This window comes from Euleptes europaea, chromosome 20 (assembly GCF_029931775.1).
Source record: "Euleptes europaea isolate rEulEur1 chromosome 20, rEulEur1.hap1, whole genome shotgun sequence".
Classification (NCBI taxonomy): Eukaryota; Metazoa; Chordata; class Lepidosauria; order Squamata; family Sphaerodactylidae; genus Euleptes; species Euleptes europaea.
Genome location: NC_079331.1, coordinates 10,187,944 through 10,211,484, shown reverse-complemented (window position 1 = coordinate 10,211,484; position 23,541 = coordinate 10,187,944). Strand labels below are relative to the sequence as shown.

The 23,541-nt window shown below is 45.4% G+C and overlaps 1 protein-coding gene across 1 annotated transcript in view; it reads right to left on the bottom strand.

Annotated features, from left to right (window-relative positions):
- Window positions 1–23,541, bottom strand: part of SLC12A1 (solute carrier family 12 member 1) — a 48,771-nt gene that overhangs the window by 19,396 nt on the left and 5,834 nt on the right. The window contains exons 4-14 of the mRNA XM_056865819.1: window positions 21,883–21,978; window positions 19,053–19,192; window positions 17,938–18,048; window positions 16,773–16,884; window positions 12,813–12,940; window positions 11,160–11,244; window positions 9,205–9,356; window positions 6,893–7,000; window positions 5,252–5,375; window positions 4,303–4,404; window positions 1,007–1,162 (exon numbers count right to left, since the gene is read on the bottom strand). Of these exons, the coding sequence (XP_056721797.1) occupies window positions 1,007–1,162; window positions 4,303–4,404; window positions 5,252–5,375; window positions 6,893–7,000; window positions 9,205–9,356; window positions 11,160–11,244; window positions 12,813–12,940; window positions 16,773–16,884; window positions 17,938–18,048; window positions 19,053–19,192; window positions 21,883–21,978 (1,314 nt within the window). The remainder of the gene's footprint in view (window positions 1–1,006; window positions 1,163–4,302; window positions 4,405–5,251; window positions 5,376–6,892; window positions 7,001–9,204; window positions 9,357–11,159; window positions 11,245–12,812; window positions 12,941–16,772; window positions 16,885–17,937; window positions 18,049–19,052; window positions 19,193–21,882; window positions 21,979–23,541) is intronic.

Here is a 23,541-nt window from a genome sequence, read left to right as displayed (position 1 = left end):
GAAAGCAGCAACAGCAGCCACCTGCCAGGTAATATTAGGTATCTGAGGAAGGAGTGAATAATGTTGCCACATGTTCTTAGGCAAAATTGCTGGGTTGTTTTTTTTTTTAAAAAAACCTTCCACTGGGGTTGAATTAAATATACCCAGGGGGAAAGGGGGGATGTAGGGAGGGAACAGATTAGGGGAGAATTCTGAGTAGTCTGGACTCATCTGCCTGCATCTAAACTAGTTGTCATGGCAGATCTGTGTGGTTACCGCTGGTGAATGGTGGCAGCGAAGAGTCCATTTCTGACGGCAAAAGTAGCACATGCAGGTGAGAATCATAGAGTTGGAAGGGACCACCAGGGTCATCTAGTCCAACCCCCTGCACAATGCAGGAAATTCACAGCTACCTCTTTCACACACACCCAGTAACTCCTACTCCATGCCCAGAAGATGACCAAGATGCCCTCCCTCTCATGAACTGCCTAAGGTCATAGAATCAGCATTGCTGACAGATGGCCCTCTAGCCTCTGCTTAAAAACCTCCAGGGAAGGAGAGCTTACCACCTCCCGAGGAAGCCTGTTGCACCGAGGAACCGCTCTGTTAGAAAATTCTTCCTAATGTCTAGATGGAAACTCTTTTGATTTAATTTCAACCCGTTGGTTCTGGTCTGACCTTCTGGGGCAACAGAAAACAACTCGGCAACATCCTCTATATGACAGCCCGTCAAGTACTTGAAGATGGTTATCATATCCCCTTGAAGTTCCACACTTTCCTCTGCCTACAGTTTACTCCTCACAATCTAGAAGAAAAGCTTGGGCAAGGGGGACCACTTGTTTGGGAACTAAGAAGCAGGCAAAAGGAAGAGTTCTGTTTTCTTCCTGGGTGCCCCTTTTGTTGTTAAAAATGGATTTCTGGCTTCCTCTTTATGTACTTGAGGCAAATCTGTTTTTTTAACCGCACCGATCCTCACATTGAAATGGACCTCGATGGAACGATTTCGAGATCTGGGTCCTAGCCTTACCCGGCTTCTTGTAGGTCACGTAAATGTAGAGAAAGAGTTCGATGGCGTAAGTGATGACAGCAGCCCACCAGTTGATGACAAACATGACCCCGCAGCACAGCACGGCTCCAAAGAGGGAGACCCACATGTTGTAATACCTGAAGGCAGGTCTCCAACCTATGGAAGTCCAAAGGGAGCAAATCAGTTGTTCGAAAGAACAAGGAGGTTGAAACTACACAGTGAGACTTGAACTCGCTTATTTTAGCCAGTATATGTAATATACTGCACTCTCATTACCACTACAAGTGAACGCATGAAGCTGCCTTATACTGAGTGAGACCCTCGGCCCATCAAAGTCAGTATTGCCTATTCAGACCGGCAGCTGCTCTCCAGGGTCTCAGGCAGGGGTCTTTCACATCACCTACTTGTCTAGTCCCTTTAACTGGAGATGCCGGGGTTTGAACCTGGGACCTTCTGCATGCCGAGCAGATGCTCTACCACTGAGCCACAGCCACTCCCAGTGCAGTTGAAAGTACTGAAACATGGCATATGTTGGCAAGTGTCTCTTTGGCTGTTTGCAGACATTGGTTTCCCAGAGAATTGGAGACAGCACTGTAGAGAATTCATTGACCTGTGATATTCACATTCCTGCCCCCCCCCCCCCCCGTCCTACCACAGTATTTGGTCAAACTGGTTCTGAAAGATTATATAAAGCTTCCAGCTGTAACTGGGAGTAGCTGAAGCTAGGCCCCTAGATTTGTGAACAATGCTGCCGTTGCTCCAACAGACGTACAGACGTGTGCGTGTTTTGTTCTGATTGTCGCAAGCACCTACCGGATTTGTGTGTGTGATAAATTAAACACATCTCGGGTTTGCTTCCCCACTCCTCCACATGAGCAGCGGAGGCTAATCTGGTGAACTAGATTGGTTTCCCCACTCCTACATACGAAGCCAGCTGGGTGACCTTTAGTGTTGCCAGGTCCTTCTTTGCCACCGGTGGGAGGTTTTTGGGCGGAGCCTGAGGAGGGCGGGGTTTGGGGAGGGGAGGGACTTCAATGCCACAGAGTCCAATTGCCAAAGCGGCCATTTTTCTCCAGGTGATCTGATCTCTATTGGATGGAGATCAGTTGAATTAGCAGGAGATCTCCTGCTACTACCTGGCAGTTGGCAACCCTAGTGACCTTGGGCAAGTCACAGCTCTGTTAGAGCTCTCTCAGCCCCACCTACCTCACAGGGTGCCTGTTGTGGGGGGGGGAAGGGAAGGTGATTGTAAGCCTGTTTGATTCTCCCTTAAGTGGCAGAGAAAGTCGGCATATAAAAACCAACTCTTCTTCTTCATCATCCCACCCCACCTTGAGTAGTTTTTAAGGGGTAAAAATGAATATTTTCAGTTTGATGCAATTCATGTAGATCTTTGAAAGAAAAGAAAAGCCATATAAGGCCACCTGGGGCCCAGTAGTAGCAGTCTTGCTGTTTCGAGATCATTGGCTGGTTCTGTAAAAGTTTATCTTGTTCAGGATGATGGGCAACCCTCCCTCTCCAGCAACACCAAACATAATTTTCTTTTTATGGAGGAAAACCAGATGCAGAAAAATAATCTCCCTTCAAGCAAGTATTCCCCTTTCCCTTTCTCACATTTATATATGTACTAGCAGCTAAAGGTCAAACTAGATGTGATGGAGATTGAAGATCCCCGTCAGTCATTTAAAGACAAATTACAGCTGCAGTTTTGGATCGGGCCCACGTGGGAGAAATAGAGTGGGTTGTGTTTTGCTTTTGCTAATCGAAAGCGAGGCAGCTCAGCTGTTGCTAGTCTTTTAAAGAGAGAAAAAAAGACAGGCATCTTTTTTGCCTACCTCTTTCTCTAACAGGCCGTATCAGTACCATGAGACCAGTTTTAATTTTTGAAACAAGTGTGGGGAATGAAAGCGCTAACTCCATCTTCACATGGCCCTGATCCAAATTGGAACCCCTTGCAGCTATGATTACAAAGACGCTGGGGAGATCGGGTTGCCAGGTCCCTCTTCTTCGTCACTGGCGGGAGGTTTTTGGGGCGGAGCCTGAGGAGGGGAGGGACTTCAATGCATCGAGTCCAATTGCAAAAGCGGCCATTTTCTCCAGGTGAATTGATCTCTTATCGGCTGGAGATCAGTTGTGATTGCAGGAGATCTCCAGCTAGGACCTGGAGGATGGCAACACTAAGGGGAAACCCAATCATGACTCTCGCAGTATATCATCTGTTTTGTGTTTTGTTGGTTTTTGTCGAATGCTCGAGATAATGGATTACTTGAAGGGTTTTTTAAAAGCACGAAAGATATAAGAAAACTTGGCAGCAGTAGCGTGGATCAGCCTAGCGAGAATGGAATGGTGGGTTCTGCTGATCTGAAACGTGTCTTGTCTTGTCGAGGAGGAGGAGGAGGAGGAGGAGGAAGAGGAAGTTTTTATATGCCTACTTTCTCTACCACTTAAAGGAGACTCAAACCGGCTTACAATCACCTTCCCTTCCCCTCCCCACAACAGACACCTTGGGAGGTAGGTGGGGCTGAGCGAGCTCTTAATAGAACTGTAACTTGCCCAAGGTCACCCAGCTGGCTTCGTGTGCAGGAGTGGGGAAACCAATCCAGTTCACCAGATTAGCCTCCGCCGCTCAAGAGGAGGAGTGGGGAATCAAACCCGGTTCTCCAGATGAGAGTCCACCGCTCCAAACCACCGCTCTTAACCACTACACCACGCTGGCAGTTATGAACACCTGTAACTGAATTGGCTTGGGCAGCCAAAATTAGCCGAAGGAGAAATCAGTATTGTTTGGCCTAGAATTTTAAGTAATCACAGCATCCTAATCCATACATATCCGAAGTGTACTGAGTAATTGGTACTGAGGTCCCTGCCAGTGTGGATCTAATCTGCAATTGTGTAGCTCCACAGATAATTAGGGGAAGTCTTTTTTTTTTTTTTTTAAACTGCCCCTCTGTTTAGGCAGCAGCAGGAAAATGATACAAATGGTGTTTGTACATATATATTTATGCCACCACTGTATTTTCTTCCACGTTGGAAATAATAGGCCTGTTTCTCCTCTGTTGAAATAAGTATCTCCATGCATGTGATGAGCATCTGTTTTCAGCAAGAGGCAATTGCCTCTACCACAGGTAAAAATAGGGTTGTAAGCCTCAATTTGTGGAGTAATCACCTAAAGCTTTAGTTGGTTAGTCTGGGGTCAACCCATGGGTGGGTTCGTGTAAGTGTACACTTATTTTCTGAGTCTGTTTTTGTTGTTGGAAAACGGGCTTATGTAAACTAGAAGAAACTGAAAAACTAACCTGGAGATTTTGCGTATGATGCATGGAAACAGGAGAAGTTGATAAGTGCATACGAAGCTAAGAAGAAATTGGAGATAATGGGAGCAATGGTGTTCAGCTCAGCTGCAGGATTAAAACAGACAGTTAAACAACTTTAATTCTGAATTAAAGGCAGAAATCGTTCGTGCCACAATAATTGCAATGCATTTTTGTACAGTGACAAAGCATCTTGTATTCAGAATACAAAGCTAGTTAAAGTTAAAACACCACAAGCTGGAATATAACTGTGATCAGATGAGAAAGATCGTTGCTGAAGTCTAGGGTTTAGTTCTTGTGAACGTATTGTGAAGGCAGGTGGAATTCATTGTTCTATCAGTTTGGAACAGACAACCTTTGATTTAAGTATGCTTTTGTACTTCTAACTGAGAATCACCAAGAGGCGTTCACGATACATGACTGATGAAAATACTGGGTGCCACAGTGAAATGTGTAGGCGCCCCGTCAGCTGGGATTTGTTGAGTCCTGCAGTAGCCCAGCAACTGTAGCGTGTGGCGTTGAGATACTCTGCGGTAGCACGTCTGCGGTAGTGCGTCTTCCACTAGATCAGCATGTAGACGTTACATTAGTTACTTGATATTCAAACTTCAGGAAATGTATGTTTGTGTGGTTTGTGAGTTGTGCATGCATGCTCTTGTGGCGTTATGGGAAGTGGGCAACGGTCATGATAATAGCAAGGACTGCATTGTAAGTCTCAGTTTCAAGGCTAACATATGGCCGTAGCAGTCTAATCTCAACTGCTTCCTCTGGCTTCGATTAGCTTAGCAGTTTGAAAAAAGATGCATTTCAGTGGCAGCAAAAACCTATTTCCTCCTTTTAACACTGGTCAGTGGTAGTAATGGCAATCTTTCCTGAAGCTTGAGGAATGGCTTAATGGGGGTGGGGGAGCTTAGAAAGCTGTTCGTTTACTCACCAATTAAAATAAAGGCCATAGCAATGAAGAAAGTAAGGACATATCCTCTGATCGGTTCGTTGTTTGTCCCGTATCCTTTAGCAAAGAAGTGGAGGACCCGGTAGATATTATCCTTGCAGAGGGCCTACAGAAAGAGTGGAACTGATTTCAGAAAGGCAGTATTTACAAGCGTGTTGCTTCAGCGTAGCGAATAAAGCCAAGTTTGCACTGGTAAGGTTTGAAATGGGGGAAAGCATATGAGAAGGGTGGATGACATCATTACTCTCGCTCCAACACCTCTCTTCCCTGCAAGCCAACAATGCCAGTTGGGAGAATAACCATCAACCATTTCTCCTCCATAGTTTCCCTGTTTCAGAGATTAGGATCTAGCTTGGGATGCAGCCATTGGAAACGGCAGAACTACTGTGCTCCAGGATGGTAAGAATTAGGCAACAATTACAGTGTGTGTGTGTGTGTGTGTGTGTGTGTGTGTGTGTGTATAAGAGGAACAACTTTGCACCTGTGAACAGGGTGCCTTTATCAAAGACGTGGATCTCGCCTGTCCTTTGGGTAGATGGGATATGTGTTCAGCATGCTGGGTCTGCAGAAGATGCCATGTTACATCCCATCAATCAATCTTTATTGTTACAGTCCAAGACCAGTGAAAGGTAGAGCATCTGCTTGGCATGCAGAAGGCCATAGGTTCAATCCCCGGCATCTCCAGTTAAAGGGACTAGGCAAGCAGGTGATGTGAAAGACCTCTGCCTGAGACCCTGGAGAGCCGCTGCCGGTCTGAGTAGACAATACTGACTTTGATGGACCAAGGGTCTGACTCAGTATAAGGCAGCTTGATGGGGATAGGCCATGGCTCAGTGGTAGAGCATCTGCTTGGCATGCAGAAGACCCCAGGTTCAATCCCCAGCATCTCCAGTCAAAGGGATCAGGCAAGTAGGTGATGTGAAAGACCTCTGCCTGAGACCCTGGACAGCTGCTGTCGATCTGAGTAGACAATACTGACTTTGATAGACCAAGGGTCTGATTCAGCTTCAAGTGTTCATGAATAAAACAAACAAACAAACATACAAATTACAGTCAGTGGTTGTAAAAAGAAAAAGGGGAAAAAACGATAAAATCTAAAAACCCTGATTTAATAAATAGGCTAAGGATAGCTATATAAATATCATAAGTAAGTGATTCTCAGCTACGATATACGTTAGTATGGTGAATGTAAGGCCATTAATCTGCCTCCTTCCTTGTGTGTGCGCTTCTCTTAATAGCCAAGTAGCAGAATTTTGCCATTGCGTGGGATACAGCAGCCTCCCTATCCTCAAGCAATGGTTTGACCAGGGCTAACTCCGGGCCCCCCAGAAAATAGTTCTGACATGTCCCATCATTATTGGCCCTTGTCATGCACTTTTGTGCATCAGCCAGCCAGATGTTTTGGTTGTTCAACAAGGAAGAGAAGGAGCCGTGGGTTTTTGTGCAGAGACAGAAGGCTTTTCTGATAAGGGCGTTCTCATGTCCTGAACTGGGAGGTGTATTTGGACGAGCGAGGGGAGGGGATCTGAAAATAAGCCTATATGCACTGTCAAGCCAGGGTACATGCTGTTCAACAAATTACATGAAAATACAGAATGAGGAATTTTGCCTCTTTGGATATACCTGGAAAACTTTGGGCGCACTGACAAGCGAGGCTAATGCTGATGAAAGAGTAGCGGAAAATATCCCTGCAGTGATTAAGGGACCAAATCCGGAAACCATGCTCATAACCTTTTTTGGGGAGAAAAAGAGAAGGCATCCATGAAGTTCAAGTAATCCCAGGTACAAGCAGAATCATAAATAACCCATGCTCGCGGCGCTGAATCATAATAATGATGATAATAATATGCACTGCCATTTGTCACCTCTTCTCTATTTATCTTTTCAGTCACCTATTACGAGCCTCCTGAACAGCTCTTTTTTCCACACAGCAAGCTTCTTTTGTTGTCAGGAAAACAAGATGCTGCTAGTGGAGGAAACTGTTCTGTAACTGAATCCTGTCCTACTGAAGGAGTGTCATTGGAACAGGATGTCAAAAGAAGCGAGTTAACTGCATTTTTAAGTGAGAGTAACCTCTGTACCCTCCAAAGAGAAATTTGTACACACAATAATCTCCATTTTATATACACACATACACACACATGCACACACACATATATAATTTTGGAAAGTTTCAGGAGCTTTTATTCATTCATTCATTCAACTTATAACCTGCCCTCCCCGGCCGAGACTAGGGTTGCCAACTGCCAGGTAGTAGCAGGAAATCTCCTGCTAATTCAACTGATCTCCAGTCGATAGAGATCAGATCACCTGGAGAAAAATGGCCGCTTTAGCAATTGGACTCTATGGCATTGAAATCCCTCCCTTCCGCAAACCCCATCCGTCTCAGGCTTCGCCCCCAAAATCTCCCGCCGGTTGCAAAGAGGGACCTGGCAACCCTAGCCGAGACCAGGCTCAGGGCGGGTAACATCATCCAGACACATCAAAACATCAGCAATAAAATTAATAATTCTAAAACTAAACAATAAAGCCCAATTAAAAACCTTAAAACTCCAGATGGCTTTTTCAGGTGTGTTTGATACACTTACCTACAAGACAGACTAGTTCAGATGATTGTGGTTTTTGGTTTTTTTTTGCATGTTTGTCCCATAAAAACTGAAATAGAAATGCTATCATCTGCTAGACCATTTTTAGTGCCAGTGTAAATAATAAATGTTCCTTTCTAGTACTGATATTTTATAGATTTTTTTCCCCAAGCCCATATGACTCTTCATGGTTATGTTTCCATGTTCTGCATAAACCAGTATTTAATTCAGCCGTGGACTTTACATTCTGTTGCTTAGGCCCAAAGATCTCTATGTTCTCCAGCATGCCTGTAGAACTCTTGAGGGTACCTGCTTTGCTTTCCCCACGCACTTGGGTGGAGGTAGCAGATCTTCCTGCGCAGTGACAGGGTAGCCTCCTCCACTGAAACAGTTGGAGGAGCCGTGGTCTGCTGTGTAGGACTCTTGAGAGCAGTCCTATTCAGGTCTACTGATCATAAGAACATAAGGCCATCCTGGATCAGACCAAGGTCCATCAAGTCCAGCAGTCTGTTCACACAGTGGCCAAGCAGGTGCCTTTAGGAAGCCCACAAGCATCAAAACTTTGATCCTCCCCTTTGCTGCCTGAAACTGTTGTCTGTGCAGCCTCCTCAATCCCACCTCATTCTGCTACACGTATAGATCAAGCCTGAGAGACAGAGGGCGCTTTCACACATGTCTAATAATGCCCTTTCAATCCACTCTGCAGCTGGATTTTACTGTGTGAAACGGCAAAATCCACTTGCAAACAATCGTTAAAGTGCATTGAACGTGGATGGAAAGTGCACTATTCAGCATGTGTGAAAGCCCAAATAGTTCTGATCCCCGCCCAACACTTTCTCTACTAGGCCATATTACAAGCCAATCCATCCTCCAAAGAGATTGAATAAAATCTTGCTTCTTGGCTTTTTGAATAAGAGTGACTGACCTAATTCCTGTTTCCAATACTATCTATATAGGTCATATACCTAGGGTTGCCAACCTCCAAGTAATAGTTGGAGATCTCCTTCTATTACAACTGATCTCCAGCCAATAGAGATCAGTTCACCTGGAGAAAATGGCTGCTTTGGCAACTGGACTCTATGACATTGAAGTCCCCTCCCCAAACCCCGCCCTCTTCAGGTTCCGCCCCCAAAACCTCCCGCTGGTAGCGAAGAGGGACCTGGCAACCCTACGTATACCTCAGCTGGTCAGTTAGTACAGATATTGAAAAAAATCTCCAACCAATGCATGCTACTGCTTGCTTGTGGGTAAGTGAGTGTATTAGTGTAGGTTATTATATACAGCCTCTTTTGCTCATTTGTACAACGCACATATGATTATGCAAATTGCATAATTAGAGCTCTTTTGAACCTGGAAATTATTCATCAGCCCATAACCACATTTCTGGGTTTTACAGCTGGAGAAATCATAGCCTAGGGCACAAGCAGATGATCCGTTGCAATTCATCCCAGATACAACTGTATCATTGACATTCCCAGTAGCATCACGTACGACACATGCAGCTGTGGAAACAAGAGCATATTATTATTTCCATTCCTTGTGACAAGAGACAGATATTCTCACACAGTACTAGGTACTCTTAGGTTAGCTATGTTCTGTATGCATTTCCGCTCCCGTTATCTTGGGACGAGTGAGTTTCCCCACCTCTCAAATAATGCCACCATTCATTAAGGCATTACTCCTCGGGGCTTTGCATTTAACCTCCTGTGCATGCAGCAGTCTCAAATACGGAAGAACTGTGCAAACGGCTCAACTCAGACACATTTATTTAACCATCGGGGAAGTTTGCAGCGTCTGAAAGATACAGCGGGGATCAACGAAAGCCTTTCCCCCCTAGAAACACTGGAAAGTTCCGAGGCAGGGCTCGACCTGGGTTTTACGGCAAAGTCTTCCCAGATCGCCCTCATGCCACTATTTGTGGAAAGCAGCTGCGAGGGATTGCAGGGCTCAAACCTAGTCTTTTGAGCCACCTCGGGCTTTCTGCGCTTCAGGCATGGAAGGGAAGAAGCGTACGCAATGCTGACTCCTGCAGCTGGCTGGCGGTTTAAAGCCCCTGGCTCGGCAGGTTGTGAATACAAAGAGCCTGCTTTGCAGGGGATCTGGGGCTGGCAACCATCCTCCCGGATTGGGATGCAGCCGGCCATGACCCCTGATGGTAGCCAGCCGGACTGTCTGACCTGGGGGGCAAAATCTTTCCTGATCCCAAACGCTGTGATTTCGTTTAAGCCTCTGAGTCAAAAGGGCAACACCAGTTCCCCTTGCCTTGTCAAATTGCCTGACATGCATTTCATCCCAATGGCAACAGCATAATAGAAAGAGGAGAAGGGAGGTAGGCAGTTTTGCTGCAATACAGCTGCACAATAATTGTGTGTGTGTGTGTGTTAAGTGCCGTTAAGTCGCTTCCGACTCATGGCGACCCTAATTACCTTGTGCTAATGACTAGTAGTTATCCGTATGCCAAATGCTAGTGGAACAGTCCAGAGAGTAAATTCCTCGTTTGGCAGTGTGGAAATCCTTTTTTTTTTTTTTTTTTTTTGAGTCTGTGACACTTTCCTATAAAAGGAATCCCATTACCTGTCTGAAAATTCTCCGCCATCCCAGTTGCACACCACTGCCAAATGGGGATTGTTATTGCAGTCTGTGTTTTCAGTTGAAGAAGAAGAGTTGGTTTTTATATGCCGACTTTCTCTACCACTTAAGGGAGAATCAAACTGGCTTACAATCCCCTTTCCCTCCCACAACAGACACCCTGTGAGGTAGGTGGGGCTGAGAGAGCTGTGACTAGCCCAAGGTCATCCGGCTGGTCTTACATGTAGGAGTGGGGAAACCAACCTGGTTCACCAGATTAGCATCCACCGCTCATATGGAGGAGTAGGGAATCAAACCTGGTTCTCCCGAGTAGAGTCCACTGCTTGAAATCACTACACCACTCTGGCTAATATATACATCTGTCTTAGGGTTGCCAACCTCTAGGTACTACCTGGAGATCTCCTACTATTACAACTGATCTCCAGCCGATAGGGATCAGTTCCCCTGAAGAAAATGGCCACTTTGGCCATTGGACTCTATGGCATTGAAGTCCTTCCCTTCTCTGAACCCCACCCTCCTCAGGCTCCACCTCAAAAACCTCCCACCGGTGGCGAAGAGGGACCTGGCAACCCTGATTTGTCTCCCTGCATAGCAAATCCACAGGATCAAAAAATAACGAGGCTGCTAAGTACCGATTTGAGCGCAGAGCTTTGAACATGCTTAACTATATTCGTGATGGCGCCAGACTATAATGCAAATGCTTGCTTCCTACTCACCTACACTGATGCCTACACCTATGTAAGCAACAGTTGTTATCAGTATGGCCAACATTGTTCCTTTGGGTATAGCTGCTTGTGGATCCTGGAACATTATAAGAGCAAAGGTAACCATGACATTCACTTTTTTTTTTAAACATGAAAATGTATGTGTTTTCTCTATACAGGCATTCTCTGCATTTTAATGTTCACATACAGATCTGGTACAGAAGACTCTTCACAATTATTATTTTTTAATCAAACTTTCTTGTCCTTATGGTAGTGTGGTACGAAGTTTGAAAATGTCTAGACAATCTGGCGCCTTTGTGCGTTGCTTTGCTTGGGCGATCTTTATAGGCACAGTTTACTACACCGTATGAATTTCATAGTAATCATAAAATCTATGCAAACCACAAAAAAACCTCCATTAACAAAACCCAGTCATATCAGACATAGATAAAGGGTGTGTGACGATTTACTAAACATTGCTAAAAAATTGGCGCTGCTCACACAAAATGTCAAAATCCAGGAGTATAGTGGTACAAAGATGACATTTAGAATTCCGTCAGGAGTTTTGCTCCCAGAGGCAGTTAATGTTACTAACCATATGACTTTACTGCAAAGGTTATGAGCTCTGTATCTTTCTTTATGAGGCTTGCAGCATTTGGAGTCATGTTTGCATGTGACCATGTCTACATCTTTCATAATTTTATATAAAACCTTGGAAATGTCATCCTCTGGAGGCTCAAACGCAAGAATACCAATAAAAAATCACATTTGGAACAAAGTGTCCTAAATTGTGCCAGCAAGGGGGTTTCTTGGCCACTTTTAAAAAAGCTATCCAAAGGGATTGGTGGAGGACTCTCAATTTATCCAGTTTTAGAAAAGCATTTCAGATCAGCTCCCCAAAATCTGGGATTGGTCTTACCCTTAAAGTCATGTTTAATTCTGCATTTCCTTCTACCCCTCCAATTGTAAATTTCACTTCCACAGCATGTATAGTTTTTTACGAATTAGCAAAGCCGTAGTAATAGAAATTACGTACCTCATTTCCATAGGCAGTACCCAGATAATGGGTCCATTAATATTGTGTTACTACAGTTATTGGCGGCCTTTTTAAAATTTCATAGTCTGTTTCTATAAGATAAATGTTGTGGAGCCCGTTTATGCACGTGGGGAATTAGCTCGGGGCCTGTTCTCATATGAATGTGACAGAGCACTATGCAGCCGTCCAATTCAAAGATGGATGATCTGATTGTGCAAGAATTTGCACAAGCGGACCATGAGAGCTACTGTAGAATGTAAGGTTATAGCACGGCGTAAACTTTTGTGCAAGTGTTTGCAGAACAATGCTAGCTAATATTTTCCTCCCAGTCTTGGTTCTTTGGCTCCAGTCACTTGTTTCAAACATCATGATCGTCATTATTTTGTATATGTATCCATTTAACTTATTAGCCGCTGCATAAATTATGATAATTAAAACACTATAGATGCTTGCTTTCTATTCCGGCAGTGTCAAGGTGCCAAGATACGCATTCAGTCATTGGAAAGAATCATGGAATCATAGAATCATAGAGTTGGAAGGGACCACCAGGGTCATCTAGTCCAGCCCCCCTGCACAATGCAGGAAATTCTGAACTACCTCCCCCCACACCCCCAGTGACCCATACACACCTCCAAGTCTCCAGAGATGTTGGCCCCAGCAAGAATGCCGGTGGCTGCTGGGAAGAAAATGGCAAACACGGAAAAAAAACCTTCTCCTTCTCTGAAATCCGGTCCAAAGTTTTCGGCAAATATTGTGGCTGCAAAAGAAAGGGGAACAATCTTTGTGAACTTTCAGGGCGCATTGAACTGCAGCGATGGGACGCTGTAAAGCTCATAGAGCCACTCCCCTGTCATCTCTACTGAGAGCTTATCACGAACAGCTCTCTGTAGCAGAAATCACCAATGCCTGCTTGGAGCCAGCCATCCAGATGGTGAAATGCGACCCTCGCCACGGTAAATATATGGCCTGCTGCCTGTTACACTGAGGGGACTTTCCCAAAGATGACAGTGCTGCTGTTGCCACCATCAAGACCAATCCAGTTTGTGGACTGGTGCCCCACAGGTTTCAAGGTTGGTTTCAACCGCCAGCCCCCTGTAGTGGTCCCGGGGAGGGGGCGATCTGGCCAAAGCGCAGCGTGCCGTTGGCATGCTGAGCAACATCACGGCCATCGCTGAGGCCTGGGTTCGCCTGGACCACGAGTTTGACCTGATGTATGCCAAGCTTGCCTTTGTCCACTGGGACGGAGGGGAGGGGATGGAGGAAGCAGAGTTCTCGGAAGCTCGGGAAAACATGGCTGCCCTAGAGAAGAATTATGGTGGGTGTGGGTTCTGCTGAAGGAGAGGGTGAAGAGGAAGGAGAGGAATACTAAAGTTAAAAATGTCACAGAGCCACTCTGCCTGTCTCCATCTTGGAGAACTCCCCTAGAGGAGGGTGACCATCTAGACATTAGGAAGAACTTCCTAACAGTTTTCTAACAGTTAGAGCGGTTGTTTGGAGGAACAGGCTTCCTCGGGAGGTGGTGAGCTCTCCTTCCCTGGAGGTTTTTAAGCAGAGGCTAGTTGGTCATCTGTCAGCAATGCTGATTGTGTGACCTTAGGCAGATCATGAGAGGGAGGGCATCTTGGCCATCTTCTGGGCATGGAGTAGGGGATCACTGGCTGTGCATGTGGGGGGAGGCAGTAGTGAATTTCCTGCATTGTGCAGGGGGTTGGACTAGATGACCCTTGTGGTCCCTTCCAACGCTATGATTCTATGACCCAGAATGCTTAGTGGAGCAGCTTGCCACCTAGATCCTCCTGGCAGGATGGAGTCAGGCACTGGCATGGAAATCCTGCATGCAGTCAGCAGGTTCTTTGTGGCAATCTGCTCTAGATGCTACTCGAGTGCTAGCTTCGGCACACTATATGATAGCGGTAATGGAAACATAGCTGGCTGCAAGCCTGGTAGGGCTGTCAATTCGGTTCGGCCCGAACTGAAAATCAGCCGAATTTCCCTTGATTCGGCGGTTTTTAGTTCGGACGGATCCGAACTCAAAACTGGCGGGCAACCGGGGGGGCCGAATTCAGCGAGTTCGGGAGTTCAGCGAATAAATTCGGCCAATTCGGCCGTCAGTAAGCAGCATAACCGTCAGTAAGCAGCATTCTCCTCCCCCGGCCAATTGGTGGCCAAGCTGGGTCTTCTTCTGGCCAATCAGTCAGGATTGAGTGCTGGAGGAATCAGCTGATGTGCGGCCGGCCGGGGAAAGAGAGAGAGAGAGGGAAATCCTCATGTGTGTGTGAGGGGGTGCTTGTGCACATTCGCTCCTTTCCGTGGCTGCAGGGGGCGCATTTTTTGGGGTACCGACCCCAAACTTTCAGGGGATATTCAGACAGGTTTTTTTAAGAGACCACCCAAGTTTTGTAAACATTGGGTCAGGGGGTCCCGAGATATGGGCTCCCCCCCTTTTTTCTTTCCATGGCTGCAGAGGGCGCATTTTTGGGTGTGCCGACCCCAAGCTTTCAGCGGAGCATCAGACTAGGCTTCTTAAGATACCCCCCAAGTTTTGTAAACATTGGGTCAGGGCCCCCCGAGATATGGGCTCCACCCCTTTTTCCTCTCCCCCCTTTTCCATTTTCGTGGCTGCAGGGGGCGCTTTTTGGGGGGTTCAGCCCCCAAACTTTTGTCATAGCTTCAGAGAATCCCTCTTAAGAGACCACCCAAGTTTTGTAAAGATGGGTTCAGTGGGGGCTGAAATATTGGCTCCCCCCCCTTTTCTCTTTCCATGGCTGCAGGGGGCGCATTTTTGGGTGTGCCGATCCCAGACTTTCGGCGGAGCTTCAGTCAAGGCTTTTTAAGAGACCACCCAAGTTTTGTAAACATTGGGTCAGGGCCCCCCCGAGATATGGGCTTTCCCCTTTCCCCTATTGGGATGAATGGATCACCCTCGAGAGATGCATACATATGGATCTTATATTGGATACAAATGGAATCATATTGGATTACCCAGCCTCCCAGCCCCTCCTGCTGGAACAGAAGACAGCCACAGTAAGACCCCTTTGGGGGCTTTAATCTATATTTTTTCTTTTCTGTGTGTGTGTGTGGGGGAAAGCAGAGTCTGTGTGTGTGTGGGGGGAGGGAGCAGTTTCTGTGGGTGGGGGGGGGGAAGCCAAAGGGGGCTTTTGCCGGTTCTGCCTGGGGTGTGTGTTCCCCCTCCAGTCTCTCTCTCCCTGGTTTGAGGGGGGGCTTCATTTTTATTCTTCAGGTTTTTCCTCATTCATAAGATCAGTTAGGTTATTGATGCTTGCTCAAAACTGGTTTTCAAATGGTGACTTAAAGAATGCATCTGCCTGGTCCCAAGTCCAATGCAAAAGGAGACATTCCACCCCCTCCTGCTCATTATGCATAGCTATCTGCCTCTGTCCCTTTCCATGGTATGCAAACTCCCAGGTGTCAGGTGTTGCTATGCACTGTTGCAAAGGTTTTGCATTGCGTGCTTGTGTTGCTTTGCAGTTGTATTGTTTTGCAAAATTCTTCACACCTGCCCCGCCCTTTGCATATTTGCAAAGGGGTTGCTCTGCAGTTGTGTTGCTTTGCAAAGTTCTTAGCACCTGCCCCGCCCTTGCTCTCATCAGCTGTTTGTCGGGCCGGGAGCTTTGTGCGTGGGCGGCAAGCTCTGCGGAGAGATCCACATTAAGGGTGGGGGGGACCCCTGACCCAATCTTTACAAAACTTGGGGAGTCTTTCAATATACGTCCTTTGAAGCTCTGCTGAAAGTTTGGGACCTCTAAGCCCAAAAATGCCCCCCCCCCAGAGCCGCGGAAAGGCGCGGTTGTGTTTTTAATGGCTTTATTCGGCCGAATTTTTTTCCCCGAACTTTGAATTCCCGCCGAATTGAACGGATCCGAAGTGGGGGAGTTCGGACTTCGGCACGTACCGAACCCACAAGGGCCAAATTCGGCCGAATCCGAACTGTACCGAATTTTTTTTTTTTGACAGCCCTAAAGCCTGGTGTCATGAATCTGCCCAGTTTTGCTTTGCATGGGATGCTGCCATGCTCTCCCTATTGCGAGTTGCTCGTATGTATTGCGCCCTGACCTCTGGATGGCCCAGGCTAGCCTGATCTCGTCAGATCTCGGAAGCTAAGCAGGTTCAGCCCTGGTTAGTATTTGGATGGGAGACCACCAAGGAAGTCCAGAGTTGCTATGCAGAGGCAGGAAATGGCAAACCACCTCTGTTAGCCTTGCCAGAAAAATACATATGCTCATATACATACTATATGCTGATACAACATAATCATTCTTCCTGGGAACTCAGCCCAAAATAGTCTGAATACATAATTACATAACCGATGGACGCCCTTTTGAAGTTAATCCTTACCCTCCTTAGGAATACTCTTAGATTGACGAATTTTAATTGCTACTGCACAGAACCTGGCCGTGGAGGATGCAACCTGCTTGTTTCCCCCCAATAACAACATCTGTAATAGATCTGCTTGTGGTACCCCTGTGACACCTTTTATTAGGGGAAAAATGAGCTGGACACGAGCCTCAATATACCAGGGACAACCAAATAAAACATGTGCCACTGATTCCACCAAACTGAAAACTTGCCTTGGTAATTGAAAAAGCCTCTTGCTTTTTTCTCACGGTTGCTTGGAATGACTGTCCCAATGAAGAAGTTCACGATAGCAATAAGGAGGATAATCAGAAGAATAACTTGGGCCTGTAAAGATTTTAAAAAGAGAGTGTTTAAATTGTGGACTTGCTTTAAGCATTTGCCCTTTATTTATCATAGGCTATTTTTAAACTGGTGATGTTTTGCAGAGTGTCAGGCCTAGATCTTGAGAACAACAGTCACATCAGTGAGAGAGCCAGAGTGGCGTAGTGGTTAAGAGCGGCAGACTCTAATCCGTCAAACCGGGTTCGATTCCCCGCTCCTCCACGTGAAGCCTGCTGGGTGACCCTGGGCTAGTCACAGCTTTCGCTGAACTCTCTCAGCCCCACCTACCTCACAAAGGTATCTGTTGTGGGGAGAGGAAGGGAAGGTGATTGTAAGCTGCTTTGAGACTCCTTAAAGGTAGAGAACAGCGGGGTATAAAAACCAACGCTTCTTGGTTCTCAGCGGCTCTCAGACTTTTTGAAGCAAGACTCCCTTCTAAATTTACTTGCCAAGAACTACCCGCAAAGTAACTCCACTTTACTTTTTCCCTTTTGCTGGCGTAAAATGCACGAGGGTCACATTTAACACTGGAAAAAGTTTATTTTTCCTTTTTAGTATTTACAGATATATTACTGAGCAACAGGCTGTATTTCATGGCCCTTTGGTGGATTATGTTCAGATAGGGTTGCCAGGTTCCTCTTCGCCACCGGCGGGAGGTTTTGGGGGCGGAGCCTGAGGAGTGTGGGGTTTGGGGAGGGGAGGGACTTCTATGCCCTACAGTCCAATTGCCAAAGCGGCCATTTTCTCCGGGGGAACTGACCTCTATCGGCTGGAGATCAGTTGTAACAGCAGGAGATCTCCAGTTAGTACCTGGAGGTTGACAACCCTGTGTTCAGAAGTAAACCCAAGCTTGCCCTCAAACCTCCCAGAGCCTCCCATCCCCCTCACCCTGCTGCCCCTCCCTCCTAGCCCCCTGCCTCTCTGTTAGAGAGTCACGACGACCCACTGTTTGAGTACCACTGCCATGTTGGACAAAAAATTGACTCCTAGTGACTGTAAAACATCCTCTTGTGTGTTCATGTTCTCTGAACGCTTATTTTTGATGCTGTGTTTTACCTTTGCCTCCCATTCCATGCCAGCCACGGAGATGCCCAAAAGAACCACTACCGTGATGGCTCCTATTATCCTGATGTCGTTGGTTTGGTCCACCATTATGACGTTACTGCTCTGGGGAAAAATATGGTGAGAAAGAAGTTATTAAGAATACCTTTTGCGCAAGATAGCTCCGGCAGCTACATAAAACAGAAAGGAATGGCCAAAGAGGGATTCTTCACATTCCAGGGGTAATGAGCCCTGAGCTTCACATTTTTTATGCTGGTTGGGCCTCAATCGCCAAGGTTATTGGCAGGCTAATTAGAACCTTAATTCCCTTTATTAATTCCGAAATTCTTACGGCACTGTAAGAAACAACCTGGCAGAAGGGAAGAGGAAGCTTATAAATTAGAATTTATGTTACATTTAGAGAGTTCTAATTCACCAATAAAGTTACTTCTTAATGCGTTTATTAGACGTGTGATCAGTATGTATAAAAAGTTATTAACCATGGTTTTACTGGGGGTTTTTTAGCCACTAGGCAGGTGTGTGTCTAGCTAAATTTTGCATTCAATATGGTAAAGCCACGCTTAATGGATCTGCTGGCCTCGACAATATAAGCGAATATACTTTTATATCAAGAAGAGGCAACAGTGTGATTGATTATATTTTAACTTCAGACGCTAAGAGACCGTGTTGAATTCTTTGTGGTAGGAGATTGTACTGTTAGTGACCATCTCCCCCTGATTATGACTTTTAATGTAGATCTCCCACAAATCCCGCCGTCTTCAACTCTGAGCTCGCAGGAAAAAACAGATAATTTCCCAAGAATTTACTTGTCTCCAGATCTAATTTAAAAGATTCATCAATTACTTAAAACTGAAAAAAAATGTTTGAGCATAGAGGAATCATAATCTGCTCCAAGGACCCTTGGGAAGCTGTTAAATCCTACGAGAATCTGATTTTATGCATAGTTGATTCAGCGAAACAACATTTAGATGGGCTAACTGAAAAAAGGAAAATCCCTATTAACACCTGGTTTGATAAGGAATGTAGGGCTCTAAAAACCCAAATCTGTGAAATCTATCACCAATATTGGAACTCTAGAAATGCATCACTTTTCTGGGAATCCTACTTACCTTGAGGAGTTCCACCACGGTTTCTGCAAATCCAACCACGTACATGGCTACCGCCACGGCATTGGCAAAGGCAAAGATCAGCCCAATGGAACCCCCAAATTCAGGTCCTAAACTTCTGGAGATGAGGTAGTAAGCTCCACCTGCCAGGGCAGCAGAAAGTAACACTGATCATACAAACAAAAGTTGGCTCGGGACATTTTGCTTCCCCCTGCAGCTGCAGCTGGTATTCCTCAGCTCCCTTTGCAAGGTTGGAGAAGCTGCTGGAGTTGTATTGTGCACGTTTGCATGGGATTGTGTTCTTGAACCTTGGGGTCTTCTGGGGGAAAGGATGTGAACAGGATCGAGCGGGTGTAGAGGAGAGCGACGAGGATGATTAGGGGGCCTGGAGACCAAGCCCTGTGAGGAAAGGCTGAGGGAGTTGGGAATGTTTAGACTGGAGAAGAGGAAGTTGAGGGGGGACTTGATTGCTCTCTTGAAGTATTTGAAGGGCTGTCACTTAGAGGAGGGCAGGGAGCTGTTCCTGTTGTCAGCAGAGGATAGGTCTCGCAATAATGGGTTTAAATTGCGAGTGGAAAGGTAACGGCTGGATATTAGGAAAATATTTTTTACAGTGAGAATTGTTTGACGGGAATCAGCTACCTAGGGAGGTGGTGAGCCCCCCCTCCCTGGCAGTCTTTAAGCAGAGGCTGGGCGAGCACCTGTCAGGGATGCTCTAGGCTGATCCTGCATTGAGCAGGGGGTTGGACTAGATGGCCTGCATGGCCCCTTCCGACTCTATGATTCTGTGTCACTGCTAATGATCCTGGTGCACACCTCTCGAATTATGAACTGTGTCATTGTTGCAAGAAGAATACTGCTGCCCCAAGCAGCTGAAACACAAGCAGTTGAGCTTGGCCCTATGTATAACAAACCCCTTAAGCCAAGTGATCTAGATTGCAGTTGGGTATACTCACTGGGGTTTCTCAGCCTTGAGTAATTGTTATTCCATTTAATTTATTTAAGGCTTTTTTTAAAGATCACATATAGTTGCAATTGTAAACATTAGGGTTAATGCATTCCCATCTAGGATGCTCTCAGGCCGATATCTTCAGATCCCCAGGCACGAACACTTATGCCCATGTGGTTTAAATTTGCTTGATACAATTGATCACATCCTCTTAGATTGCCCTCTTTATGTGACTCTGCGGGATAAACTGTTATTTACTTTGCTCCAGTCCATGAGATACAGGAGCAATGAAGTGAAATGTAAATTTCTCTTGAGTGATCAGGATCCTAAAATTACGGCTACTGTGGCTGAATTTCTTACAGGAGTTCTTAAAGAACAAGAAAAGTTTTATTAACCCGAATTGTGAATTATATGTATTGTCCTTTGGAGGTATATTGTTGTTTTATTTTTGTTCTCTGGCATGCCAATAAAGGTTAATGATGATGATGAATTGTAAACATGCAGTCTGGGAAGCGAGTCCCCATGAGCAGAGGGGAATATACTTTCCAACAAGCATGTTTATGTTTGAGCTGTGTGTATAATCTGCCCTAACCTGAGGGCTTTCATAACTACAGAATCCCACAAAAAACAACAACAACCCAGCTAAACTGGTGATAGCATAATATACGGTAGTAAAACGACAAACGTCTTACAATGCTAAAAAAACAAATGCTCAACCTGAGAGCAGCGTTGTCCTGATAAGATCATAAAGTCTGCTGGACTTTATGTAATTGGACAGTTTTCAGAAGATAACGGAGAAAATGTAATGTAATTTGACAGTTTTTCAGAAGATACGGAGAAAAAAGCATGTTTTTTTTAACATTCTCCCATGATGCTAAATACCTGGGAAGCATCAGCACACCTTCCTCTTCTCTCTAGGCTAAACTTACCATTTAATATTAGATGATCCTCTTGCCCTCTTACACAGATGCATGTTCCTTCAAACAAACTATCTCCTGTGGCATGGCTCATTTTATTTGTGCGTTTATATATTTGGCCAGGTTGGAACCCCACAGTTAACGTTTCTCTACAAAGATTTGTATTCTGTCATTTAAGGAATGCTTTACTCACCTCCTCTTACCACTCCATTTGTACATATGGCAGACATGGAGATACCTGTTAAAGTTGTAACTACCACACTCAGGCAAATAACTACGACTCCAAGACCTGAAAAAATCCCAAAAAAGATGTTTGACCCAAATACCTTGGTCAGATCATAATGTGCTAAAATCCTGCTAATAAGAAGTCGCCATCATAGATCGAAGGGAAAAGGGTCCGACTGGATCTATAAATACATGTGATGTGCTAAGTAGTCAGGATAAAAAAAAATACCAGTAAAGTACTAGACACTGGTACTGCATCCCAGAATGAGTTGCCCATGTCCTCAGAAGACTCTGCAATGAAAGAATTATACAAATAAACATTAAGACAGTGAGAAATTAGTTAATGCACCCAGTCATGTTAATTGGCCCTTAAATGGTCAAGAACAGGAAGTCCAGTCCGTCCAACAGGAAGTCCAGTCCATCCAACAGGACGTCCAGTCCAACCGCAACCTGCAATGTTCTGAATAAGAGGAAAAGGTCAGAAGAATCTCCGAGAAGAACTGATTCGAATCCTCCGACAGTCTCAGATATGATCATCTGGCTTTGTGAACTGAACTGAACTTTGTGATTCACGGGAAAGTTATGGATCAAAATATAGGCTATTAAATACTTTATTGACTATGGCTCACCTTTTAGTTCCCTTCAGGTCTCATGTCCAAGGCTTGTCTAATAATAATACTTGGAAAACTCATTCTGAATGTCAAGAATATAAATATAGTTTTAAAAACCCTCAAATTTTTACCTCCACGAACAAAACCGTTAGTTGCTATTGCAGAAGTTGATAAGCCAGTAATGGAGGTGACCATAGTGGCAAGGAGGATTATGATAACTCCAAGACCTGTCAGCAAGGAAAAGATCAAAAATGTAACATGTAGTCCATAACTCTCCAAAAAAGTTCTCTAAGGCCATTGATGCATGGGATGTTTTGCCTTGGATTAGCCACTTACATGCACATTTTCCCCATCCAAATTCTCAAAACTAAAACATGCCCCCATGCAGTGTTTTGAGAATTCGGTTGGGGAAAATGTGCATCTAGAGAGTGGCAAACCTGAGGCAAAACCTCCCAAACATAAATGGCCTAAAAAGATGATTTAAAACTAGAATCCAGGCACTGACTTAACCAAGGATTTGTTAGCAAAAAGACTGCAGTTAATTTCCCCCCCTCTCCATTTTGCCTGTGGGTGGGGTTAAACAGCTTCTGGCTATTCAGTAAGTGTAGAATAATAGAAAATGTTGGGTGCAAATGCATTTGGCCACACTGACCCCTTGTTTTTCTCATTCCTTTTCTCCACAATTGGTTAGCTTTGCCGTTCCTCTCCCTCTGTCATCTCCTCCACTGTCAAAATTCAGGCTGCGAGCCGCTTCCATCAGACAAAGGCTCCTTAAACTGGAGGAGGGTTTTAGACTCAGTTGAACGGAGGACTACTGTGCAGATTTTGGATTATAAGCTCCCTGCAGATCTACCTTTCTTTCGTGTCGCCCTGTGGAGTGCCATGTTCATGGATGGCAACGTGGTAGGATTAATAATTAAATAATACAATAGCATGGGAAGTACATTTCTCCTGGGTGAACCTATCCAGCATTCAGGTAAAACAGATTAAGCTAAGAAGGAAGTTGAATCCTGTTTTGCCCAGTATTTTTATTTATTTATTTAAAACATTTGTTAGCAGCCTTTCTTCTTTGCGGAGCTCAAGGCCGCTTACAATATAAATAAAATGCATAAATCAGAGTACATAAAAATACATGAAGCCAAATTTTAAAAACCACAATTTAGAACTGCTTTAATCAAATACAGTTCTAAATAAAACCATCTTCAGCTGGCTTCTAAAAAGCAAAAGTGGGGGGGGGCAGGTTCACCTCCCTGGGGAGGTGGTTCCATAATCGTGGGGCTGCCACTGAAAAGACCCTCTCTTGTGTACCCACCAAACAAGCTTCTCTGATTGATGGGGCAGTCAGGAGGACCTCTCCCTGTGATGTTACTCTCCTTTATGTTCTCCTTGACCTTCTGCCTTTGCTTGGTGGGGCAGAAGAAGAAGAGTTGGTTTTTATATGCCGACTTACTCTACCACTTAGGGAAGAATCAAACCGGCTTACAATCACCTTCCCTTCCCCTCCCCACAATAGACACCCTGTGAGGCAGGTGGGGCTGAGAGAGCTCTAAGAGAGCTTTGACTAGCCCAAGGTCACCCAACTGGCTTCATCTGTAGGAGTGGGGAAACAAATCCAGTTCACCAGATTAGCCTCCACCGCTCATGTGGAGAAGTGGGGAATCAAACCCGGTTCTCCAGATCAGACTCCACTGTTCCAAACCGTCGCTCTTAACCACTACACCACGCTGGCTCTCGGTGAGATCACGGCTTCTCACATCCACTGGGTACATTTCTCCTGCCTCCAAAACACC